This window comes from Aotus nancymaae, unplaced genomic scaffold (genome assembly GCF_030222135.1).
Source record: "Aotus nancymaae isolate 86718 unplaced genomic scaffold, 86718_ANA_hifiasm-v0.15.2.pri h1tg000007l, whole genome shotgun sequence".
Lineage (NCBI taxonomy): Eukaryota > Metazoa > Chordata > Mammalia > Primates > Aotidae > Aotus > Aotus nancymaae.
In genome coordinates, this window is record NW_026988418.1 from 31,564,733 (window position 1) to 31,586,578 (window position 21,846).

Consider the following 21,846-nt stretch of genomic DNA (forward strand, 5'->3'; position numbering starts at 1 on the left):
CTGTTCCTATTTGGCTAACTTGGTGGAAATCCTAATTTAAGTTTTTAAAGTTTATATACTATATTGGACTTGAAAAGCAGCTCCTAAGCCTCTTTGCTTTAATATTATGATAATTGTAATTAAGAATGCCAATGATGGTGAAATGGTATTAGTGGACTGTTATCTTAAATTTGCCTCTCTCCTTTCTTCACAAGTTGGTGATCTCTAAAGGTGATTGTACAACAAGAGGATATACGGTTGCCTTGAACTATGAGACTTGCTTCATGAAAAATAAATGGGAAGAAGCCAAGGAATGATTGATTGGCAAATGCAGGAAGTGGAATTGTAGGGAATTTTTTTTTTATTTGAAGACTTGAAGTCTAAAACTCAAACTCAGTAATTTTTCAGTAATTAATTTTCTATATTTTTTAAATTAAAAAATTAAAAAATGGTTTTCTTTGTGGAATTCTGTTCATTTATCATGCCTGGAGACAGAAGCCAATGGATTGAGGTTTATTTACAGTGACATATTCCATGCAGCTCCCTGGCATTCTCTTTCTTTTCTGATATTTTGTTAGTTCTATCTAGTAATTACTGATGGAAAAATAATGATTATATAAGATATCTACAAGAGTAGGAAAGAAGAAAAAGACCAGTACCCAAATCTTAGTACTGATGAACTTAGATGAGCTCTGTATGATTTTACTTTATAATTTCTACTTTTTTGTATTTTTTGGTATTCTTTGAAAAGTATGATATACTGAGTATTTGTAACTTAAAAAATGAAGTTGCATCTTATCCAAATAAAGATCAAATGGTTAGTTACATCAGGTACCCTGGTCAGTCGTTTCTTCAAGCTATTTTTACCTAATCAAACACCATGCTGATCAACTTAGGTATCATGATATGTAATGCTTTTGAGCATAAAACAGATACTAAAAATAAGATATAGAACATTATTTGTGTCAGTATTTATTTTTAAATAATCTCTAGAACAAAAGGAATTTTTTAAAAAAGTACTTAAAATGTATTAATACCTGAATGTTAATAATTTAATATTTTTCTCCCAAGTGATTGCACAATGCTTAAATATATTTAAACCTAAAAAGGCAATAAAGTAGAACCCCTCAAGTTATCTCACAATCTGATTTTAAGTAAATATTACATTTGTAAGTATTTTCTGTTATGTTTTTTAATGTAGTCACTACTATATATGTACTTGCTTTTATGTTACATAAGCTTTTAATATATAACTTAATCTCTGAGATGTTATTTGGTTGAGAGGCCTCAATTGATTAGACACAGATCTTATTATAAAATCAGAAATAATAATAATTGCTTGTAATAAGTGGAAAGGTTAATATTCATGAGCTTTATAATCTTTGAGCAGTTACATATATGCAAAATAATTACTGTAATTACTCTTAGATGATAGTCCCTGGCTTGAGAAAAAGTTTGGTTTGACATTTAGTAATTAAGCTTTATTGCATGATACCGCCTTGACTCAGCAAAGCCACATATAATATAAATCAATGGTAGAAGACTTTGGTTTTTAAATGTTAAAAATATAATTGGAGCAGACAGGTACCTAAAATATGCTCTTATAATAGGAATAAAAAGCAGTTTAATAAGTTCATATTCATTCCCTATTTGATTGCTAAATATTTAAGAGTTTTTCAGTTATGGCCTGTCTCACAGAGGAAGTATGATCATCTAAATATGTACCTATTTTTTTTATAAAGGAATTGCTTGCTCAACTCAGTGCTTTCTGTAAAACACTGCAAAATTGTGTGCATCTGCAAGTTAACACCATGACATATAGAGGCTAAAACAGAAGAGAACTTGATTGCAGACCTGAAGCTAATTTTCTTGGTTTTGCTACCAAAACAAATCTCGCTAGAATACACTCAAGATTTTTTGAACAGTCCGTGAAAGGTAACAGGGATGTTAATCTCCACTTCAGCCCGGGCAACTTCACTTAAATCCTTGGCATTCAGAATCAGGAGATAAGCAGGCTTTTGTCCTGCCCCTGGGCTCACCACCACACTCAGAACTACACCTGTTAATCAGAAGTAAATAAGAAAATATTGAGTCTTAGAAAGCCCAAGCTATAGATTAAATGTCATTGAAATAATATAAGAGGTATTGCATTGACAAATATTGGAAACCATATGGCCTGACTTCTTTTTCTGACTCTTCTACCACCTGAAGAGGTCTTCGAAACTCTTTATGTACCCTAGACTGTAAGTCCCAAGAAGGGAGTGTCATGTCTGTCTTGCTCTCTGCTATATCTTAATATCCTATGACAATGACTACAGCATAGTAGGTGCTCATTAAATACTTACTGAATAAAAGGATCTGTTCTTATCTGTAACATACAAATATAGCAGCTGCTGTACATACTGTAAAAACTGTGATGATCAAATGAAAAGTGTGTATAAAAGTCTTTGAAAGCAGTAAGATATATTATATGTATGGTTTCTAAGATCTATACCAAACCTGGCTTCCTTCAAACAAAATAACAAATCTTTTACAGTTTTGACTGGATATGTAGACTCATTTAGTGTGAAATGGCTCCATAATTCTTTTTCTCCTTTCTCTATAGTTTTCCATATTTAATCCCATAGAGTGTAATCTACCTCCCTGTCCCAGCTGAGAAATAGTTAACTAACACTGATGCTTTGTAAATTTTAGTTGCTGAATTTGAGTTGCTTGCTGTGGCTCTGAATCTTTTTCTAGCCCTAGCTCACAGAAAGAACAAATGAAAACTAGTCACAGAGCTGCCTTCTTATTCTCTTGTATCTGCTATAATACTTAGCTTCTCTTCTTAGAATTATAATTTTTTAGAAGTATATCTTGGTTTGGAAAAGCAAAAACCTAAAATTCATGTTGCCATTTTTTTTCTTCCTTGTCTCCCTCATCTAGAGCAGACACTGATGCTCCACCAGACGCCAAATGCTGCTTTCACATTTTTTTCTATTGGTAATCAACAAGGCCTGACCACAAGATGAAAATTCTTTTCAAATAAGTTTAATTCTTCAGTGCTGTTCTATTTATAGTATTAAAAATCATTTTTTAGTATTATGGAATAATCAACCTTAGTCCTTTCCTAATGAACTAACATATAAAACTGCAGTAAGAAGAGTGTTCAAACGCGTCAATTGCTTTTATTACCATCATCTTCTTCCAAGGCATCCGGGTGAGAAACAAAGATGGGTTCTGATGGGTATGAATCAGGCTCTTGCCAAATCCAAGTTTCTTTAGTTTTGACATTCAGCTTACAGAGCTGCTTGTAAGAAAGAAAAATCAATCAAGCAATCAGTCACTATGCTTTACTTAACTAGCATATACTCAAAGCACTGTTGCAATATTAGTAAGAAGACTTAATTACCCTATCTGGAACAAAGTGATTCAAGCCAAGTCCATATGCGTATGTGTAAGGTTTCCCACAATACTTCTGGTAATTGATTTGAGGAAACTCAAATGCTACAAAATAGAGCACATGCTTAGGAAAACTCTGTTAATCTCTTTGAATAAAACATTTGTTCACCCCACGTGAGGTTTTCTCTAGATCATCTCACCTTGGCGAGGTCCTGAAAAGAGAACCTCAGGCTCCAGCCAGATCGTCTCATCACTGCACAGAATTGCAGTGGCAGTTGTATTGGGGAGCGTGACTAAATTCTTGCCTGTGTCAGCCTAGGAGAGAAGATAACAGAAATCTCAGTGAGCAGGAAAGAATTCAAACAGCCAGAAATGCAGACGTCTTAAGTCTTGGCTCCTGGGTTTTTTTTTAGGTCAACATGCAGTATGGAACAGTGCAGGAAGCTATAGATGAGGGACCCTGGGATGTGACTGGACAAGCTATCTGTGCCTGTGTCAGTCACTGGCTATGTATCACTGGGAAAGTCACATAACCTCTTAGACCATCAATTTTCTCTTCTGTAAAATGAGACCATCCTTGAAGAAAATTTAGAGCTCCAAAGAGGGCCTCTGCAAAACAAAAAAACAAAAACCAAACAAAAATCTCAAAACAAGTAATAATAATAATTAATGTTTTTCTGCAGAACAACAAAGACTTCAACTGCCTGAGGGGTAAAAGAATGTGTATATCTCTTTCCTACTTAGTATATTTTTGAGTTTGCTTGAAAAAAATCCTGGCCGGGCACGGTGGCTCACGTCTGTGATCCCAGCACTTTGGGAGGCCGAGGCGGGTGGATCACGAGGTCTAGAGATCGAGACCATCCTGGTCAACATGGTGAATCCCTGTCTCTACTAAAAATACAAAAAATTAGCTGGGCATGGTGGCGCATGCCTGTAATCCCAGCTACTCAGGAGGCTGAGGCAGGAGAATTGCTTGAACCCAGGAGGTAGAGGTTGCGGTGAGCCGAGATCGTGCCATTGTACTCCAGCCTGGGTACCAAGAGTGAAACTCCATCTCAAAAAAAAAAAAAATTCTTACAGTTATGTTGACAAAAAGAAAAAAAAAAAAACCCACTGGGCCATCTTTCCTAAGATCTCTTGTCACACACACATGATTTTTCTGATTATTTTATGAAAATAATGGATGAGATTTTTCTAAGCACATATCTACCTATTAATAACTTCATCAAATACTTGATTTCATGTTTTGTTCTAGACTCCATTCTTGGCATTCAAGATATTTTGAGGAGTAAAGTCCCTGTCCTCATGAAATCTGCATTCTAGTTCAAGGAGATATGCAATAAATGTAATTAATAAATTTTATAACATACCACAAATGTGGGGAGAAAAAACAGAGTAGAGGAAAGAAGATCAGAAACATGATAGGTAAGTGGGTTAAAATTTGGATAGATGGTTAGGGCAGGTCTCTTTGAACAGGTGGTAATGGAGACACATCTCTTAGAAGATGGGAGAATTAGCAATGTAGATATCTGGGGAAGAGCATTCAAGCTGAGAGAACAATTGTGCAGAGGCTGAGGGAGGAGTATGCCAAGGGTGCTTGAGGAGCATCAAGGAGTCCAGGGTAGATCCTATCGACTGAGCAAGGGGAGAGAATGAGAAAGGAAGGTGGAGAGGTCATGAGTCAGCTTGTACAGAGCCTTGTATGTCATTACCAGGACTTGCTCTTTCTCTGTGAGTGAGTGATGGGAAGCCATTGGAGGGTTTTCAGCATAGAAGTGAGATGCTATGATTTATTTTTAGGGTAGCCTTGTGAGCAGGGAGGATGCAAGAGTGGAATCAGGGAAACCAGTCTGTCTTGTAGTAATCTAGTTGAAAGAAAACAATGGGTAACCCTAGGCCAGTAGCATTGCAGTCAGTGAGAAGTGGAAGAAGTGAAAGGCAGAGCCAAGAAGATTTCCTGTCGAATAGGATATGGGACGAGGAAGAGGCATGAAAGTTAAGAGAAGCATCAAGCATAACACCAAGGTGTTTGACCTGAACAATGAAAGACTGATGTCACAACAAAGACAGGAGCTGCTACAGGTGGAGTAAATTTTTGGTGGGGGAAGATGAGAAGTTCAGGTCTTGTCTTATTAGACTTGTGACATCTATTGGGCATCCAGATGCAGATGTGGAGCTGGCACTAGCAGGTAAGAACGTCAAGTTTAAGAAAAAGCTAAAAACGTAAATGAATAAAGCATGAATATTTAACAACGAGTGAGTGTACAAATGGAAGATAGGGGAATCAAGGCCCTCCATCAAGATGAGGAATGAGGAGGTAGCTGGTTGAAGTAAAAACGTTAAAAGAAGGATTTTGTAAGAGCCTGATAAAAATGATAGGAGAGTGATGATCTAGGAAAAATGGGGAGAATTGGGAGAGTGATTTCCCTGAGGGGTGAAGAAGGATGAAAGAGATCAGCTCTGGATAGGAAGATGGATAATTCGGTATATGAGTACAGATGCTGGTGGGTGGGTAGATGTGGTGGTAAGTCTATGGTTCCTTTCTGATTTCTTTCATTTGTTTCAGAAAAAGGAAACATAGTCATCAGCTGCATCTGAGTGTGGAGGCGGGAAGTGGGAGGTGGTAAAAGTTTGAAGAGAGGAGGGTGTGGAATATTTAACTAGCAAAGTGAGAGAGTAAGTGAATCTGGGAAATGCAGCAGAAAGATTTGTGGTCATGCATCTAAAATTGGACCAATTAACATGATTGTGTGTTGTCTGTACTTAGTTCAGCCTCAGAGGTATAAGCATGCAGGGAATGGAGAGTTGAATTTAAGTAGGGTTGTGGTTTTGACAAATGACTTTGATAAAATAAGAAAGAGGCAGGAGAAATGAAGGTCTACATGAGAAAGTGATTGCAATTATTGACCGTAAAGTTTAAATTGAGTGAGGAGAGAAGGTAAATCATCAAGGGAGTGAGAGAGAGAGAGTGAGAAAGTATTGTGTTCAATGGATTCGAAGTTCTTGGTGGAAATTGAAGTAGGGCAAGTGATGTTGAAAGATAAAAAGTCAGAGTGTGTCATACATGAAACTGAGCTTATGGAAGGAGTATAGTCTTAAGTACTGGCAAAGTCAAGGGTATGAGGGATGTATATATGTATATGTATATCTATACACATCACTGGGCTGTATGATTAGCTAAAATAAGACAAAAGCTTGGGGAATTTTAAGGATGGATAGAGGGAACAGTGGTCTGAAAGCAGCAAAGAGGGAGGACACCTACCCCAACTCCAGGCCAAGTGGTGAAAGGGCTGTACCCTTGTACGGAGGAGAAACTGCTTCCCCTGGAAATTGCTGTTGGGGAGACCAGTGTCCTTGGGAGAGAGCCAGATTTTGGTTAAAGAAAGAAGACGAAAGGAACTTTCTAAGAAGAGAAGACAGGATATTTTTCTTGTGGTGGACTATGAATTAAAAGTAAATAGTGGAAGATTTTCAGAATAGGGAAAGTATGGGAGGTGGGAGCCAATAGAGGAGAAGATTCTGCAAGATTTTGCGAAATAAGGGACTCGAGGCGCTTAGTGATAATGCTGGGAAGAAGCGCGGGCTGTGCACATGTATGCATATTTATGTACATGCGTATAAAAAGTACAAATGCCTATATCTATGCTTAATGTATTATTTATGTGGTTTCAAGTTAAATTTTTTTACTTCGTTCTATTTTGCTTATTTTTCTTGTTAAATTAGGCTTTCTGTTTGTTTCTTTGTTGAGACGGGGTCTTGTTCTGTTGCCCAAGCTGGACTGCAGTGGCATGTAGCTCTCTGTAACTTTGAACTCCTGGGCTCAAGCAATCCTCCTACCTCAGCCTTCCAAGTAGCTGGGACCTACGGCCCTTCTATTTTTCCCTTCATTGCCAAACTTTTAAGAGTATAGACTCAGTATCTGCTTCCACATACTCAACTGCTTACCTTAAGTGCCCTGAAACCTGACTTCTGCCTGTCTCACTGTATTCCCTTAGAGATCACTACATCTAGTGCTTGGCTTTTAGTCTTCATCTTTTCAACTTGTCTCTAGCAATGGGCCCTGTATAACCCTCGCCTGCCCTCATCTTTGTGACATTACTCTCTCCTAGTGGGAACTAGGGCTTTCTGGTGGCGTTTGTTTCTTTTTCTGGCTTCTCTTGTTTCTACCATTTTCTGCACGTGAGTATTTTCTGGAGCTACCGTGCTTGGCTGTCTTCTCTCTCAGTACTCTCTGGCTCTCAGATTCCTTATTCTAAAAATAAGCAAATTTTGAATATTTCTTTTGGAAAACCTATTCTAAAATATGATTTTTCCCCCTGCTAGCAGTCTTATCTCTCTATTCTTATATATTTTATTGTCATTTCAATACCAATAATCATCAGCTTTTCTTTTGTTTAAAAACCTCCACTGTCTCTCCATTACGAGTTCAATAAAATGCAAATTTCTTAGCCTGGCTTTAAAGTCTTCTAAGATTACAACCTACTTTTATAACTTTTTATCCCATTTACTCTACAACTTTTGCCTATGTTCCAACCAATGATAGCAGCCAATTCTCTCTGTGTGTCTCCCTCTCCACTTCTCTGTCTTTCCTCAAACTCTTCTGTCTTCAATTGTTCTGCTTCAATCCCATCTCCACCTGCCATATTACTGCCCCTTGCAAATAACTGTGTTCCATGAATCTCCCCAAACAAGTATGACTACACTGTTGTCTGTCTAGCTATTAAGAAATCAATTTATCCCTCCTGAGATCACTATTCCTGTGTTGACATGCATGGCTATTCCTGAATCGCCTTCTTTCTCCCTGATACGCTAGGTAATGGACTCCATAAGAACTAGAAGTGTATTATTTTATGTATCCACTGAAACCAATAGTATGATTCCTGTTGTCATGGCTACTCAATAACTGTTAGAAGAAAGAGAAGATGGACGAGATGATGTTAGACATTTTTTTTTATCATTATTACAGTTCCCTATTCTATAATTGGGTAATATTTCTTTAGGCAATGATGATAACCATACAGTTAGAAAAATCCTTTTTCTTTATTTTGAAATGTGAATATTCAAGTTAACTGATCCTCGTTTATTTCCCTAATTTAAAGATGATTGTGATTTAACCATTGTTAGCAAAATAAATGTTTACTGAAATTAACTGACTCATCCATTTGGTGAATATTTTGGGGACACTCAACTACATGTCAGTGATATGCTTCTTAAGGGGAAAGCAAAAATCCTTAAGGTACCCAGACTGATCTCTTTCCATGATCTTTCTTCGGAGCTCCAGATCCATGTATACCAGCCACCTATAGAATGCTTTGCTAAGATGGCTAGTGAGTACTTTCACATTAACACGTGTAAAGTAAAACTTACTCTTTTTTTCTGTAGCTAGTTCCTCTTACTTTTAGGTTTTCAGTTCAGTGAATTATACTATCATTCACTCAACTGCTCAGGGTAGAAATCTTGAAGACATCCTGAACTCCTTCACCTGCCTTACCCCTCATATGTAATTAGACACCAACTGCTGTTGATTTGACTGCCTAACTATCTCTCACCTTTGCATCTTTATCTCAGTCCCATTTTCTTAACCCAGGTGTTTATTCCCTTTTATTTGCCTCATTGCTTTAATCCTGTAATAGGGCTTCTAGCCTCTACTCTAAACTCCCCACCTTTCAGTCTGTCCTCCGTGATGCTGCCAGAGTGACACTTTCTGAACCACAGATCTAATCATGTCCTTAAAATACACACACTTAAAATGCTTAAATGGCTCCTTATTATTTATGTAACACTCAAAGGGTTATATAACCCATTATACTATTGCTCCAACCTATCTTTCCAGTCTTTCTGCCCAATACCCATCTCCCCTACAACCCTAAGTAAACCAACCTCAGCAACTACTTTATATCTCTAGATGAAGTCTTGCATTTTTAACTCCTCCTTGCCTTTATAGAAGCCCTTTTGTCTGTCTGTAATACTCAATCTCAACCTCCTCCCTCTTTCTCATTCTTCATAGAGCTTACAAACTTGCTTAAGAGTAGTGGTGTTTGGTTCTAAATTGAGTTTATTTTCTACTACACCATATCCAAGCCTTTGGTACAAAGCTTTACATTCCATGTAGCTGTTTCGGTAATCCCTTTTGTGCAACCAGGGTATTCACATATCTATATGTGAGAATTATATTTTATTGATTTTGAGTGGTGTTTCCATCGTACTACAAATTCTAGATGTTACTCTGGTTATTCTAAAAAGGCAGTCTCTAAATACAAGGAGGAAAAAGTAGAAATAAAGAGATGACTGTCTATTGTTAGTAATGATTTTTAACCTCTAGTGATATTTTTCAGAGGAATTATAGAAAACCAAAATAATGAACTGATTTCCCCACAAGGGTATGTTTTGATGCTTCATCTCTCCAGAACTTCAAATTATTTAAGTATTTATGTTATTGATAAAGTATCATAGGAACAGTGGATCTGCACTATTCACCGAGAAAGTATATTTTAAAGACAATTTTGTAAATACAAGAACAGCAGATTTAGAATAAAAAAACCTGGTTCTTATCCTGGCTCTGATGCAGTTGCTTTTGCGAAGTCACATTACTCCTCTGAGCTTTCGTTTCATTTGTAAAATGAAGGAAGTTTAATTAGTTTATTTTTAAATCTCCTTCTAGCTCTCACATTTCAAGACTTTATGTATAAACATGAGGCAGGAAGACAATTCCTGAGAGAGATGAAACGTCCTGGTTGAATCTGAAATCTATGGAGAAGCAGGTTACCTTGTCAATATTCAAAGGAAGTACATATCTCCTAACTTCAGGTTGGGGCGCCTTTCTGGCATTTTTTTTCACCTCTTCCCAGTTCTCACGTAAATTGGCTAAATATAAGTAATTATAAACAAACTCAAATCTGCAAAAATACAAAGCCAAACATGAGCACAGGCAATTACAAATAATTTTAGAGAGATGATTCATGCCTTTTAAAGCACAAGTACCTGCCTGTTCTTTATTCCACAACCCAGAAACTGCTATTGAGCCAGGTATCTTAGAGCCCTTTCCTCCTGCCCACACTGGGTGAAAATAAAGAAACCTGCTTAATGGACTTAAGTAATAGCAGCCTTGAGATTCTTTCTGTTCTGCCTCCTGTCACCATTTTGTTTGTATCTTTAGGGGCTGTTGTCTTTTCAGTGACTTGGCTAGTCTGAAAAATGCATGCCTTTTTCTCCCTTCCCAGAGTGGGTGGGGTTCAAGTTCCCGAGTGATTTTGTCAAGTTTAAGTTCACTTCTCAGGTTACAGACCTTTTGTTTTCAGGTGGGGTTCGTGGACCTGATTAGTTTTCAATCATTAACCATAGTTTTGATGTTCAGATTACCTAAACTCCCTACTGCTTTTTCAATTACATTTTCTGACTCTCGCATAACTCTGGCTATTTCAGATGTGATTCAGATTGAGAGTAGCATCTTTGTAAAAGCCTCCTAATTTCTAGGAACAATGAGAGATGCAGCTTTTGTCCAGTGTCCTGTCTTACCCTTTCCAGCAGCAGAGATCCACAATCAGAAACCCATTGTCTTCATAGGTATTGATGTGATGGAAGAGGTTGAAAGGAGAAGTCCTATATTTATTATTGAGGTACTTTTTCCTTTTTTTGTCAGCAATATGAAGCCAAACCTTGAAAAATGAGGAAAATATTTTGATGCATTTCAAAAGGAAACAAGTGTGTATTATTAAACACACTTTCTTCAGAATCACAAACTTGACAAATATATCTAAGACCTACCCCCATGGTTTCATTGGACTCAAAACAATCCATGTAGTTGGCTCCCCAAAGACTCCATGAAGAAAGGAACTTGAACAGGTTAATTTTGACTGGTGTCTCCACAAAAACAATGTAGTTGGGAGTCAGACCAAAACTGTTCAGAAACACAAACGGGCTTGTGAATAAAAGGGCTGATTCTCAAGCCACAAACAAATTTGTATATATGTGGTATGCTTAGTTACAAATCAACAGTGCCTACATGAAATTATGTTTAAATTTAGTTTTCTGCAAAAAAATATTGTGATCAGGATTGGTATCAAAGGTAGGCAAAGCAAATCTTTAAGCTTGAGTTTTCCTGAAGATTCATAGCAGGCCTTCGAGTTACCTATGAACGTAAGATGGCTTGAATCGGTCACTGCAGGGGAATTGTACAACGATCTCTGACTTGCTTATTGGATCTTCCTTGTCTGAAATAAAGTGGTTTTAAAAGGCTTTGTAACAGCCTTTTTTTTTTTTTTTTAATACAAAGCATTTAGAACAGCTTATACAGGCAAAGAAACACATTTTGATTTTTTTTTAGAGCAGTTATTTTCATATTCTCCATCATTGGATCTTCTTAGTGAATTTCATGCGAAGCTGCAAAATCACCCAGGAAAATCCAAATAGCAGCAGATTTGGAAATGTGCACTCAAATTGGGCTGTGGCAAGCAGAGTATAGTGGAGTCACATCTTGCAATAGCTGGAGGTGGGTTTTAAGTCAGGGGAGTAGGGAAAAAACTCAGAATGGTCAAAATGCCCTTTGCAACAGCTTAAGCTGCCCAAAGGTTATAGTTTAGATGGGTTTGTGTCAATAGCCCTGTACAGTAGTTCTTATGCATGTTAAAATTTACTTACTAGTAAATGAATGCTCCTCAAACTTTACTGTGCAACAGAATCACACAAAGAGCTTCTTAAAATACTGATTGCAGGCTCCACTCTCAAAATTTCTTATTCAGTCTGCCCGGGACGGGGCTCAAGGTTTGTATTTCTAACAGTTCCCTAGGTGATGGTCTTGGTGCAAGGGCTACACTTTGAGAACTGTACTAAATAATACTAAATAAAAATCTGTAGACATTCAGATAATTCTATCATCAAGGTGGTTAACAATGAACCTGGCAATAAATAGAGAATGAGTGGAGAATTCTAGGGTACATTCCTTTTTGCTGTAGTTTTGCTGTAGCTTTTGATAGTATTTCTATGAGTTAATAGTTTTATTTGTAGTTTTGGGAATTAAGCACAACATATTTAGTACACTCATATATGTATGTATGCTATTATGCACACATGTATGCTTATTTAATTTAATTTTGCCTAGCACATGAATAAGTGCTCAATAAATGTTTGCTGGGTTTGAATCCAAATTGCATATGATCAAATCCATATATTTATATTATACTACATTTTTAACATTCTAGAATAGAATTTGGACACTTGCTTTCTGTATTTTCAACTTGTCATTCCTTGATGTGGTGTCCTTGGGCACTAGGCTCCTTATAGGGTAGGAGTGAGGGCAATACTTCTAAAGTCTGACAGTAATTTATCCACCTAATGCTATTCTGATATTCCAATCTTTCTCACAGTACAGTAACTTTCTCACAATACATATACTTGTTTTCAGAAGAGGACAGATTGGTAAACTCACCTGCCTGCAGTGGAGGGATCTTTACAATGTTGTAGGCAATTGAAAAATTCTTTCCAAAGCAATTACCAATGTTGTAAACGGTTCCATCATTTTCAATGTGGGGGTGAGCAGTAGCTCCATTGACGGAGACATAGTTGCAAAGATCAACCTACAGAAGTAAAGTGAATGTCCTCCCATTGAGAAAAGGAAGATTACATTATCCTTTGTCCCTAGGTCTGAGGCCACCACTACCCCTTGAACTCTCACCCTAAGTGCACTTTCTCTTTCTTCCCATCTATGGATTCGACCCTCTTTCGCCTCGAGTTCCCACCTTCGTGCGGAACATACTGCCCCCTTATGTGTCTGAATCCGGAGTTACCTGTGACATCTCTTTCCTTGATGTATACCATACAGTACTCTGGTTAGTTACTTTTCTTTTAGCATATGCAGGTTGACTTCAAATCATAAGTTTGAGTCCTCAGACTTCTTTATACTCTTCTTAATGTATTAGATGTAATTGTATAAAATTGCCAATATTCAATAATTGTTGATTTACAAAAATGGCAATTTTGTATGGTACTATGTAAATACCAACTATGTGTCTTGCACACAGTACTGTATGAGTTTGAAATTGCAAGGGGCCTCAAGCTTCATCTAGTAAAGAAATTCTTAATCTAAGTAGACTTCAGGAGAACGATGGATCTCTTTGAATTAAACTTAAACATTTCTGGCAAGAGCATTCAGCGTTTAATTCAATTTTATGTCTCATAAGAAGTTTAGAGCTATACATGTAAGACAAATCTCTCAGATTGCAGAAGGATAAATTGAGGTTCCAGAGAGGTCAAGTGTCTTGTTTAAGGATAAAGAGTAACATGTTGGCAAATCACCACTAGATTTCTACCTGGGACCTACTTGGTAAAGATTTATTGAATGAATAGTTAATGGAATATATATTTATCTAACCAAAATTCTTTCTATTTAATTAGGGGGATATTTTTTAAAGCATAGGACACTTTAGCACTCTTATTTAAATAATAGGCAAGATATTCATTTATTCAATCAATGATTTATCAAATACTCTGAGCTTTCACTGTGTGCCGAGCACTGTAACAAGGTCCAGGAAAGAGAAGATACTTGCTTTCAAGAACTTCAGTCTATACCATTCTGTCCAATATAGCGACCACTAATTTTTAGATAGAACTTCAAATTCAGTTCCTCAGTCAGATTAGCAACATTTCAAATGCTTAATAACACCAGGATGGTGCAGTTATAGAGCATTTCCATTATTGCAGAAAGTTCTACTGGATAGCACTGCATTAGACCAATAAGCTGGAATAAAGCACTGTGAGTGTGCGATGGCATTGTAGAGAAATGCCATCTAGCCCAGGCTGAGGAATTAGGCAGATTTTTTTCTGAGAAACACGACTCCAGTTAATATTTAAAAGATAAGTAGAGTCAGCCAAGCGGCCTAGGAAGACAGTGTGCTCCAGGGAGTGGGAGTCCTAATGTAAATGCATAGACTTGTGAAATAATGTGTGCTGTTTGAGGACTACTAGTCGGTTATCCTGGCTGCCATGAAGGGCACAAATTAGAGTGGACCAGCCACAAAGACCTTCTCTTGGACTTTATTTGGGAAGTTATGGATTCCCTAGATAAATACTTTTACATTTATATTTTTAAAAGTTTCTACTGCTGTCTTGAATAAATTATATTTAAGGGAATCAGTCTGGAGGCAAAGGCACTGATAAATTAGTAAACAATCCAAACTTTCACATTTTAAAAATTACATTTTTATATGAAGTAAGGGTACAGTGCTAGTAACTGTACCCTGAAACCTGACTCAAATAAAGTACAATGAAACCTGACTCCTAATAAAGTCTATTCTGGAGCCGTACCATAGCTTCTATATTTCTAATTAAAATACCATGTAATTGTAATACAGATTCCCTATCAAAGTTAAATGAATGACTTAGAAACTCAGCTTCAGTTCTTCTGTAAATCAGTTGCACACACACTTGTACATGGTTACACACACACAGGATAAACAACAAAGAGCTATGGGGAGTCTCCGTTAAGACTTAGTAAATAGTCTGCAGAGAATCATAGATCAGTTTGTGCTATTGAGACTCAATGTTGAGACTATTTTTTTCTTCTATTTCTACCAGTGCTGCATTTGTGATTCTGGCCTTCAGTTTCACCTACTGGTCTCCTAGCTAGACCATATCTCTTTTGCCTTTCCATACAGCTCACACATGGTCTCCCAAATAAACATCTTAAAGTATAGCTCTACTCATACTACCTCTTTGAGCAAAAACTTCCAATAGCTTCCTATTAGCTAAACAATATATTCCAAACGTTTAGCCAATTTTTCAAGCTTTTATTTTCAACCTACCCTGGGTCTCACTATTCCCCTTGACATTACCCACTCTAGGCGACTAGTTCTCTACTGGGAGTGTTATTGCCCACTAAAGGAAGATACGGAAATGTCAGGAGCATTTTGGATTTGCATAATGATTGAAAACATGACTGGTGTTTAGTGGATGAGGCCAGGGATGCCAAACCTCTGCCATGTGTGGGATGTCCCTATGATGATGAGTCACCCCTGCCTAATGCCACAGTAGTACCTTCACTGAGAAATTCTGCAAGTCTAGTCAAAAGAGATTACTCCCCAGTTTTCATGAACACCTTCTACCTCTATGCCTTTGATCACCTTACCCCTTTCATCAAGTATATCCTTTCTCTAAATTCACTCAAGTCATACCTCTCCTTCAGCTTCCAGCCCAAAGGCTTTCCTTTTAAACCTTTGACCTGTCCCACCTTGCATTGCCAACTACTTCCAAAGCAATTCCTTTCACATTTGTGCTTTCTCAAAGGATTTTCCTTCTTAAAGGGCTCATCATATTCCTTGTCCTATTACAGTTATACATTTAATTTCTCATCTAGACATTAAATCACCTGAAGACAAAACAATGCCTTGTAAATAGGTGTGTCTTAGTAAACATTGGTTTAAAATGAGTATCTGTTCTAAGGGCTGCTGCACTGAGATTCCCTAAGTTCTCAGTAAAATCTGTCACTTCCTAATATTGCTGAAATTTTGTTCTATGCTATTTCATTCAAGATATAGCTTTATTTCTAATAAGAAGTGTCTATAAGAAAGGGCAAATTAGTGCAACATACTTGCCTAGAACCAAAAATAGCATGTTTTTCAATATCAGTAGATATAATTTTTGAGTACTCAGTATTTACCAGGTTCATGCTAGTTTATAAAAGCTATGAAAGGCAGGGACCATGTTATCTTACTCATTGATCTATCCCTTGCGTCTAGCATAAATTCTGAATATGGAAGCACTCAATAAATATTTGTGCCATGAATGAATGAATATGTTAGGCATTTTATATGACTTTTCTCCAATCCATATGTTTAAAATTTTATAGATGAAGAAACAATGTTTGTCCCATGTCAAATAGCTAGTCATTGTTGACAAAGCTAGGATTTGAAACTTAATCTGGGTCTCATATTCTTTCCACCAAATTGCACCAATTTCAGGAAAGCGTCATAGACAGAGGCAATCAGTGCAGTCCATTTGGAGCTTTGAGTGGTCATTCTGTGTGTCCTCGTCAAGTCAGAATTTTACATTCATAGCCTGAAGAATTTATGTTTAATTAATTTTAACTTCCAAATTCTAAATTCCTGAACATCACCTAGCACTGTGTCTCACCTGCTTAATTGTCTCCAAGGTCTCTGGATTAATTTTTGTAATAAAGTTGGTCTCTGTGCAGGCGTAGTAATCTTCCCCCACTGGGTAGACATTAACAAGGGCATTGTCGGTAACCTCCACCCCTCGAAAGTAAGAAAAAAACCTGTAGAAGCAAATGAAATTTTCAGTCCAGTAATTTTCAAGCCATCAGAGAAAAAGGGCTAATGTAAAATTTCTTGAGTGACATGCAGTTTGGGTTCAGTAACCTGGAAAATATATTCTTGCAGGGATCTGGGAAAGCACAGGTGCCAAATTCTGTTATGACGATCCTTTTCTCAGTCATTGCCCGTACGTAAGCATCCGTGCGGATGAACCTGAAGGAAGTGAAACATAAGGAAGGGTATAGAAAGGAGCAATCTGTGCCATCCGTGTGGAGCTTAGAATGGTTATTCTAGTGTCCTCATCAAGTCAGAATTATAAATGCAGAAGATGAAGAACAAAGAGTTTTATTAGCACACTTTCTTGAGGTGACCAAGCAGGGCAGATACAATGTCCCATGAGTTTAACTTTCTGTCTTGTAAACCTCACAGATGAGGAAATCGAGGTTCAGAGGAGTTAAGTGGTTGGCATATGTGGCCAAGCTGGGTTAGAATCCTAGTTGGCCAGAGCTGGACAACATGAACTCTATATCATGCCGTGCAGCCCTGTGGGTATTTCACATAGGACCTCCACCTCTGTAACCTATAACCAATAAACCTAAACTTACTGGGGAAATTCCAGACATGGTGTGCTGAATTATATTCCTCTCAATCTCTTTCTGTTCCTTTTATGTTTTTCTTTAATTTTAACATTTATTTTCTTTTAAAAAGTAAATATTCTTGAATTTCATCTCTTGCCCAGACAGGTTTGCTAAACCATATCTCAGAGTAGATAGCATACCTTGCCCAGGATTTCTCATATGGAGAGCCAACTAAAATCTGATTTTGCACTTTTATTGGGAAGAAAGAGTACACTGGTCTGTTGAAGGTGTAGGAAGCTCTCTCTGAACTCCACCCTAAGCTCTCATGGCTGCATTTCTGTTTGACATCATATGTTTCTCTTCTATTACCATGCAAGTTGTCCTGCTTCCAGTCCCCTTTCACTCTTTCTTTACAGGTCTTTACAAAATGCCTGAAATCTCTGGTGATCAACAAAGCCACCAATAGGCTTGGACATTAAAGCAGAAGGCAAAGTAGTTGTTAATACTTCGTTAACGGGGGTTTCCTGGAATGACAATTTAGGATTTCAAGGCTTTTAGCAATAATCTCTTGTTTTCAGAAAACTTCTCTTTCTGATATCACTATGACATGCTTTGTCCTTCACTACTTTGTGGTAGTCCCCCACCCCCTTTCCCAGTGGTCTTTCCAATTTTATAAAAAGAAAAAGGAATCAAGATGGCCAATGATTTAATAAGAATAATGACAAGTGTAACAAAAGCTATTATTACTAAGCACTTTGTGTGTGCTAGACATTGCGCTCTCATTTAATGCTTGTAATGAATGTATGAGCTAGATTCTATTATTTTCATTTTACTAATTATAAAACCAAGAATTGGAGGTCACCGTCTTGCTAAAGGTTACCCTTCTAGGCAAGTCATGTCTGTTGATTACAGGATTTAAAGCCAAGCATGTTGGGCCCCAAAGCCCTAGTCTTTAGCTTCTCCTTTATTCCTTGATAGTGTTCCCATGTGTCCATGCAGACACACTGGCCCAGGAAGAAAGTGCGTATACAGGTTGCCTACTGGGTTCAGAGGTTAAAACTCACATGGGAGGAAGAGCTGACCTAGGCCCTACTCTGGGGAGGAGAAGTGGCATCGAGTGCTGCTTTACCTTCTGTGGTATGTGACGTGTCCTTCTTTAAAGTCAAACTTGTGCAGGAGGGCTTGCCCATCAAACAGGTGGTAAAATGGCTCAGATCCAACTTCAAAGAGTCCTGGCCCACATCGAAGGAGACTGCCAGTGAGCCAGAGGGGGATCCTGCCTGTGATGAAGGGGAGACAGAACATTGCTTCTTATCCCTGCCTTGGGCTGGGCTTGTCCTTGGTAAAGCAGAATGTATCAGCAGCCTGATTGGGCAGCTTCTTTTTCATAGAGCTGGCAGTGATTTTCATTCCCAGTCCTGGTGCCGGACAGCCCTTAGAAAATGTCTGCTGACTTGACTCTCCTTCACTAGGAGACCACACTGTGGGAAATGTGGCAGTGCCCCAGAGAGTGGATAAAGGGTTGGAAAGAGTGAGGGAGAAGCATCTTGAGAGGACTGGGACACTCCACAAAATAGATTTCCCCGGACACCAATCCATTTGCCTTTTGTCATCTCAATTTTTTAAAGAAGACTTTCAAATTTCTTGATATATATTAGTGGAGTGAGAAGTAGAAGGATGGATTAAGAGCAGGAATAAAGATATTTTAAAAAGATGTGTCTATAGAAAAAACCATTTAAATGAAAAACAAGAATCCTGGCTCTTTAAAATCTAGAATTACATCCCTCTGCAAGTGTGAGCTACTGCCTGGATGAAAGTCAATCTGCTGTAGCAGGAAGTCCACAGGGTTGGATATCAGGGATCTGATTCCAGGCTAGGATCAGATCACGTGTCATCTCTGGACTTCAGTTTCCTCATCTGCAAAATGTGGGGTACCCAAGATAATCCTTAAGGCCTCTCAGCTTTGACAGTTAAGTTTGTCCCTGAAAACCCAGGTAGGTTTATCCTTTGAGAAGGACAGTGCTTGACAGTGTTTTGTTGATTCTTACCAGTGAATTTTTTTAAGCAAATGGATTATTTTCTACAGCTAATAATGATAACGATAGTAATAATTACTGTCTATTGATCTTTTTGTCTTGGATATTGGGTGAATCATTCTATTTACATTAGTTCATTTAATTTTAACTACATCCCATGAGGTAAATTTTGGGTTTTGGTAGATAAGGGAATTGAGGCTCAGAACTTATAAGTAACTTAGATTATTCATAGACAGTGAAATGACAGATCCTGGTTAGCATCTTCATCTGCCTCCCCCCAAAACCAACACTCCTCCAATATAATGGGCATGAAACCCACCACCCTTTAATATTCCTAGGTGCTTGTCACTGGGCCTTCATTTATTTAGACACCAATGGAACAGACATTTATAGGACATTTACTGTGTGTCAGGAACTGAACTAGGCACTGACAGTTTGAAGATGATAAAGGTGTAATTCTCATCCTTAGGGAACTCCAATTGGGTAGCGCTTTTCTACATTAGAGAAATAAAGGCAAATGAAAGAAAATGAGCTATTGCTATAAAAAGCCCAAATCACCTGATTTCTCTCCCTGTGACCCACATGGGGAGTCTGCATTGAGCAATGCAAGGAATAGGAAGCCAGCGAAGAGAGACTTGGGCAGAAAAGAAAATGGCTTCAAGGTGGGCGAGACCAACCTGTTACATGAGCTGTTAGCGGCGAGGACAGTTCCTCCACAGTTTCAAACAGTTTCTTGTAACCACCAGCAGGATGCTCAACCCTGAAATGGTGGAAGAATAAAGAAGAAGCCCATGTTGACGCTCAAAGTCTGCAGAGATAGAGGCGGCAGAGCTGCAGGAGAAAAGGCACTCTAGGGCTGGCTCAAAGCCTGTTCACTCTTGCCAGGAGAAGGGTGGGGAGCACGTGGGGGTGGGGGTTGGGAAAAACTACTCAGGTTTGGAAAGGGGTCCCAGATCACTGCTCTGATGTCAAGAGAAATGACCTGTCTTTTAACGTCAATGGTCACAGTGGACTTAATCCTATCCTCTGCAGTTTTTTCTTACTTCGGAAGACAAATCAATCAATCCTACTGCTATCACTTCACTTCCTGAAATTTGTTCCTAAACAGGGGCCTTTCCACAGTATTCTCCCACCCTATCAACATTCTCAGTTCACTGCATCATTTATTTTCTTGCCTCAAGGAAAGACTTATTCATCTTCTTCCCAGGGGTTGGGAGATGACAACTTTTCGGGTCAGGTACCTCATCCTTCATTATTCACTCATATTATACCATAATGTTTTCTGTATCATCTCATTTCTCTACCAGTCTCTGAGACCTACAGTACTTTTTCATCATAGTCAGACCAGGAGATTCAGGTCCTATATTTTTGTTTATTTTCTACTACCTCTCTTCAGTTTCATTTTATAACTTCAAAGAGTGGGATCTCTGACCAGACTCAATTACAATAATTACCTTTTACTAAACAATTATTATGTCCTACATACCATAAAAGAAGTTTGCATGGTACTAGCTCTTTTAAATTTCACATTAACATAATGGGGTAAAAGCTATTGTAACACCTTTCTACATACGGGAAAAGCTAGACTTAAAAAGTTAAGCAATTTGTTCAAAGTCACACAGCTAGGAAATGACTGGGCAAGAAGTGGAACCCAAGTCTGTCTGAAATCCCCATACTCAAGACTGCTTCCAAACCCCGGGCTAAGTCACACAAAGCCCCCATACTTTGAACCTGAATTCTAGATAGTCGCTTTAATACATAAGCAGGAAAAAATTTCCCTACCAAAATTTAAGGGTCTTTCCTAAACAGGTTATTAATCAATGCCTTCTCTTCAGGAGCCCTTGAAATAGCACATTTATCATGAATCCACTAAGGTATTTTTAAAAAGCCTCTCAGAGATACTTACTGGATAGACATTTTCTTCCAGTTCAGGATCCAGAGTTCTGGCACCAAATGCAGAATGAAGAAGCAAGTTCTCAGCCAGGGGCCTTTTTATGCCTTCTAAATCCCCTACAAGGGGTTGTGGCTTTGGGAGCCCTTCCCCACCCCTTCAACTGAGGGAGGGGGAACAGAAGTTGCTTTCAGCTCTCAGATCCTCCTGATGCTTGAGCTTTATTTGGGCTTGCTGTTCCCATAACAGTTGTTTGCCTGTTTTCCAGAGACCTCAATCCTTCCCAAGGAGAATGAGAACAGATTAGAAAGAAAGGAGCAGCTTGGGAGGGGCCAGTGTCAGGCCTGAGCTGATCCCAGTCACCCCACTGGACCTTGGCACCATTCTCTGGGGCCCGCCTCCCTCTACCGCCTCTATGCCTTCATTCTCACCCTCATTCATTCACTCACTTATTTTTAAAAATATCTATTACATACCTTCTATGGAACAGAGATGGGCACTGTCCCTGTCCCTGTCCCTGTCCTCATAGATCTTATAACTCTGTAAGTGTTACAGGAAACAAACTATTAACATTTGATTAGTCCCAAGATTGGAGAGGTATAGAATGTTACGGAAGCACATCGTACACCTCTAACCCTCTCTAGCCACCTTATTGGTACCATTCAGTGCCCATAGTCTTCCAACCAGGTTGAGGTCTTTTGATTTGCTGACAATCAAAT

General features: G+C 38.2%; 1 protein-coding gene across 1 annotated transcript; it reads right to left on the minus strand.

Moving 5' to 3' along the window:
* Window positions 1–928: 928 nt before the first annotated feature.
* On the minus strand, window positions 929–21,229 carry RPE65 (retinoid isomerohydrolase RPE65). Its single transcript, XM_012442827.2, has 14 exons — window positions 21,143–21,229; window positions 19,914–19,996; window positions 18,330–18,480; window positions 16,728–16,835; window positions 16,483–16,624; window positions 12,785–12,932; window positions 11,489–11,570; window positions 11,125–11,257; window positions 10,876–11,015; window positions 10,127–10,256; window positions 3,561–3,675; window positions 3,371–3,465; window positions 3,154–3,265; window positions 929–2,038 (listed from the first exon to the last, which is right to left on the minus strand). The coding sequence occupies exons 1-14, from the start codon at window positions 21,151–21,153 to the stop codon at window positions 1,887–1,889; spliced, it is 1,602 nt and encodes a 533-aa protein (XP_012298250.1). The 5' UTR covers window positions 21,154–21,229; the 3' UTR covers window positions 929–1,886.
* Window positions 21,230–21,846: the final 617 nt, after the last annotated feature.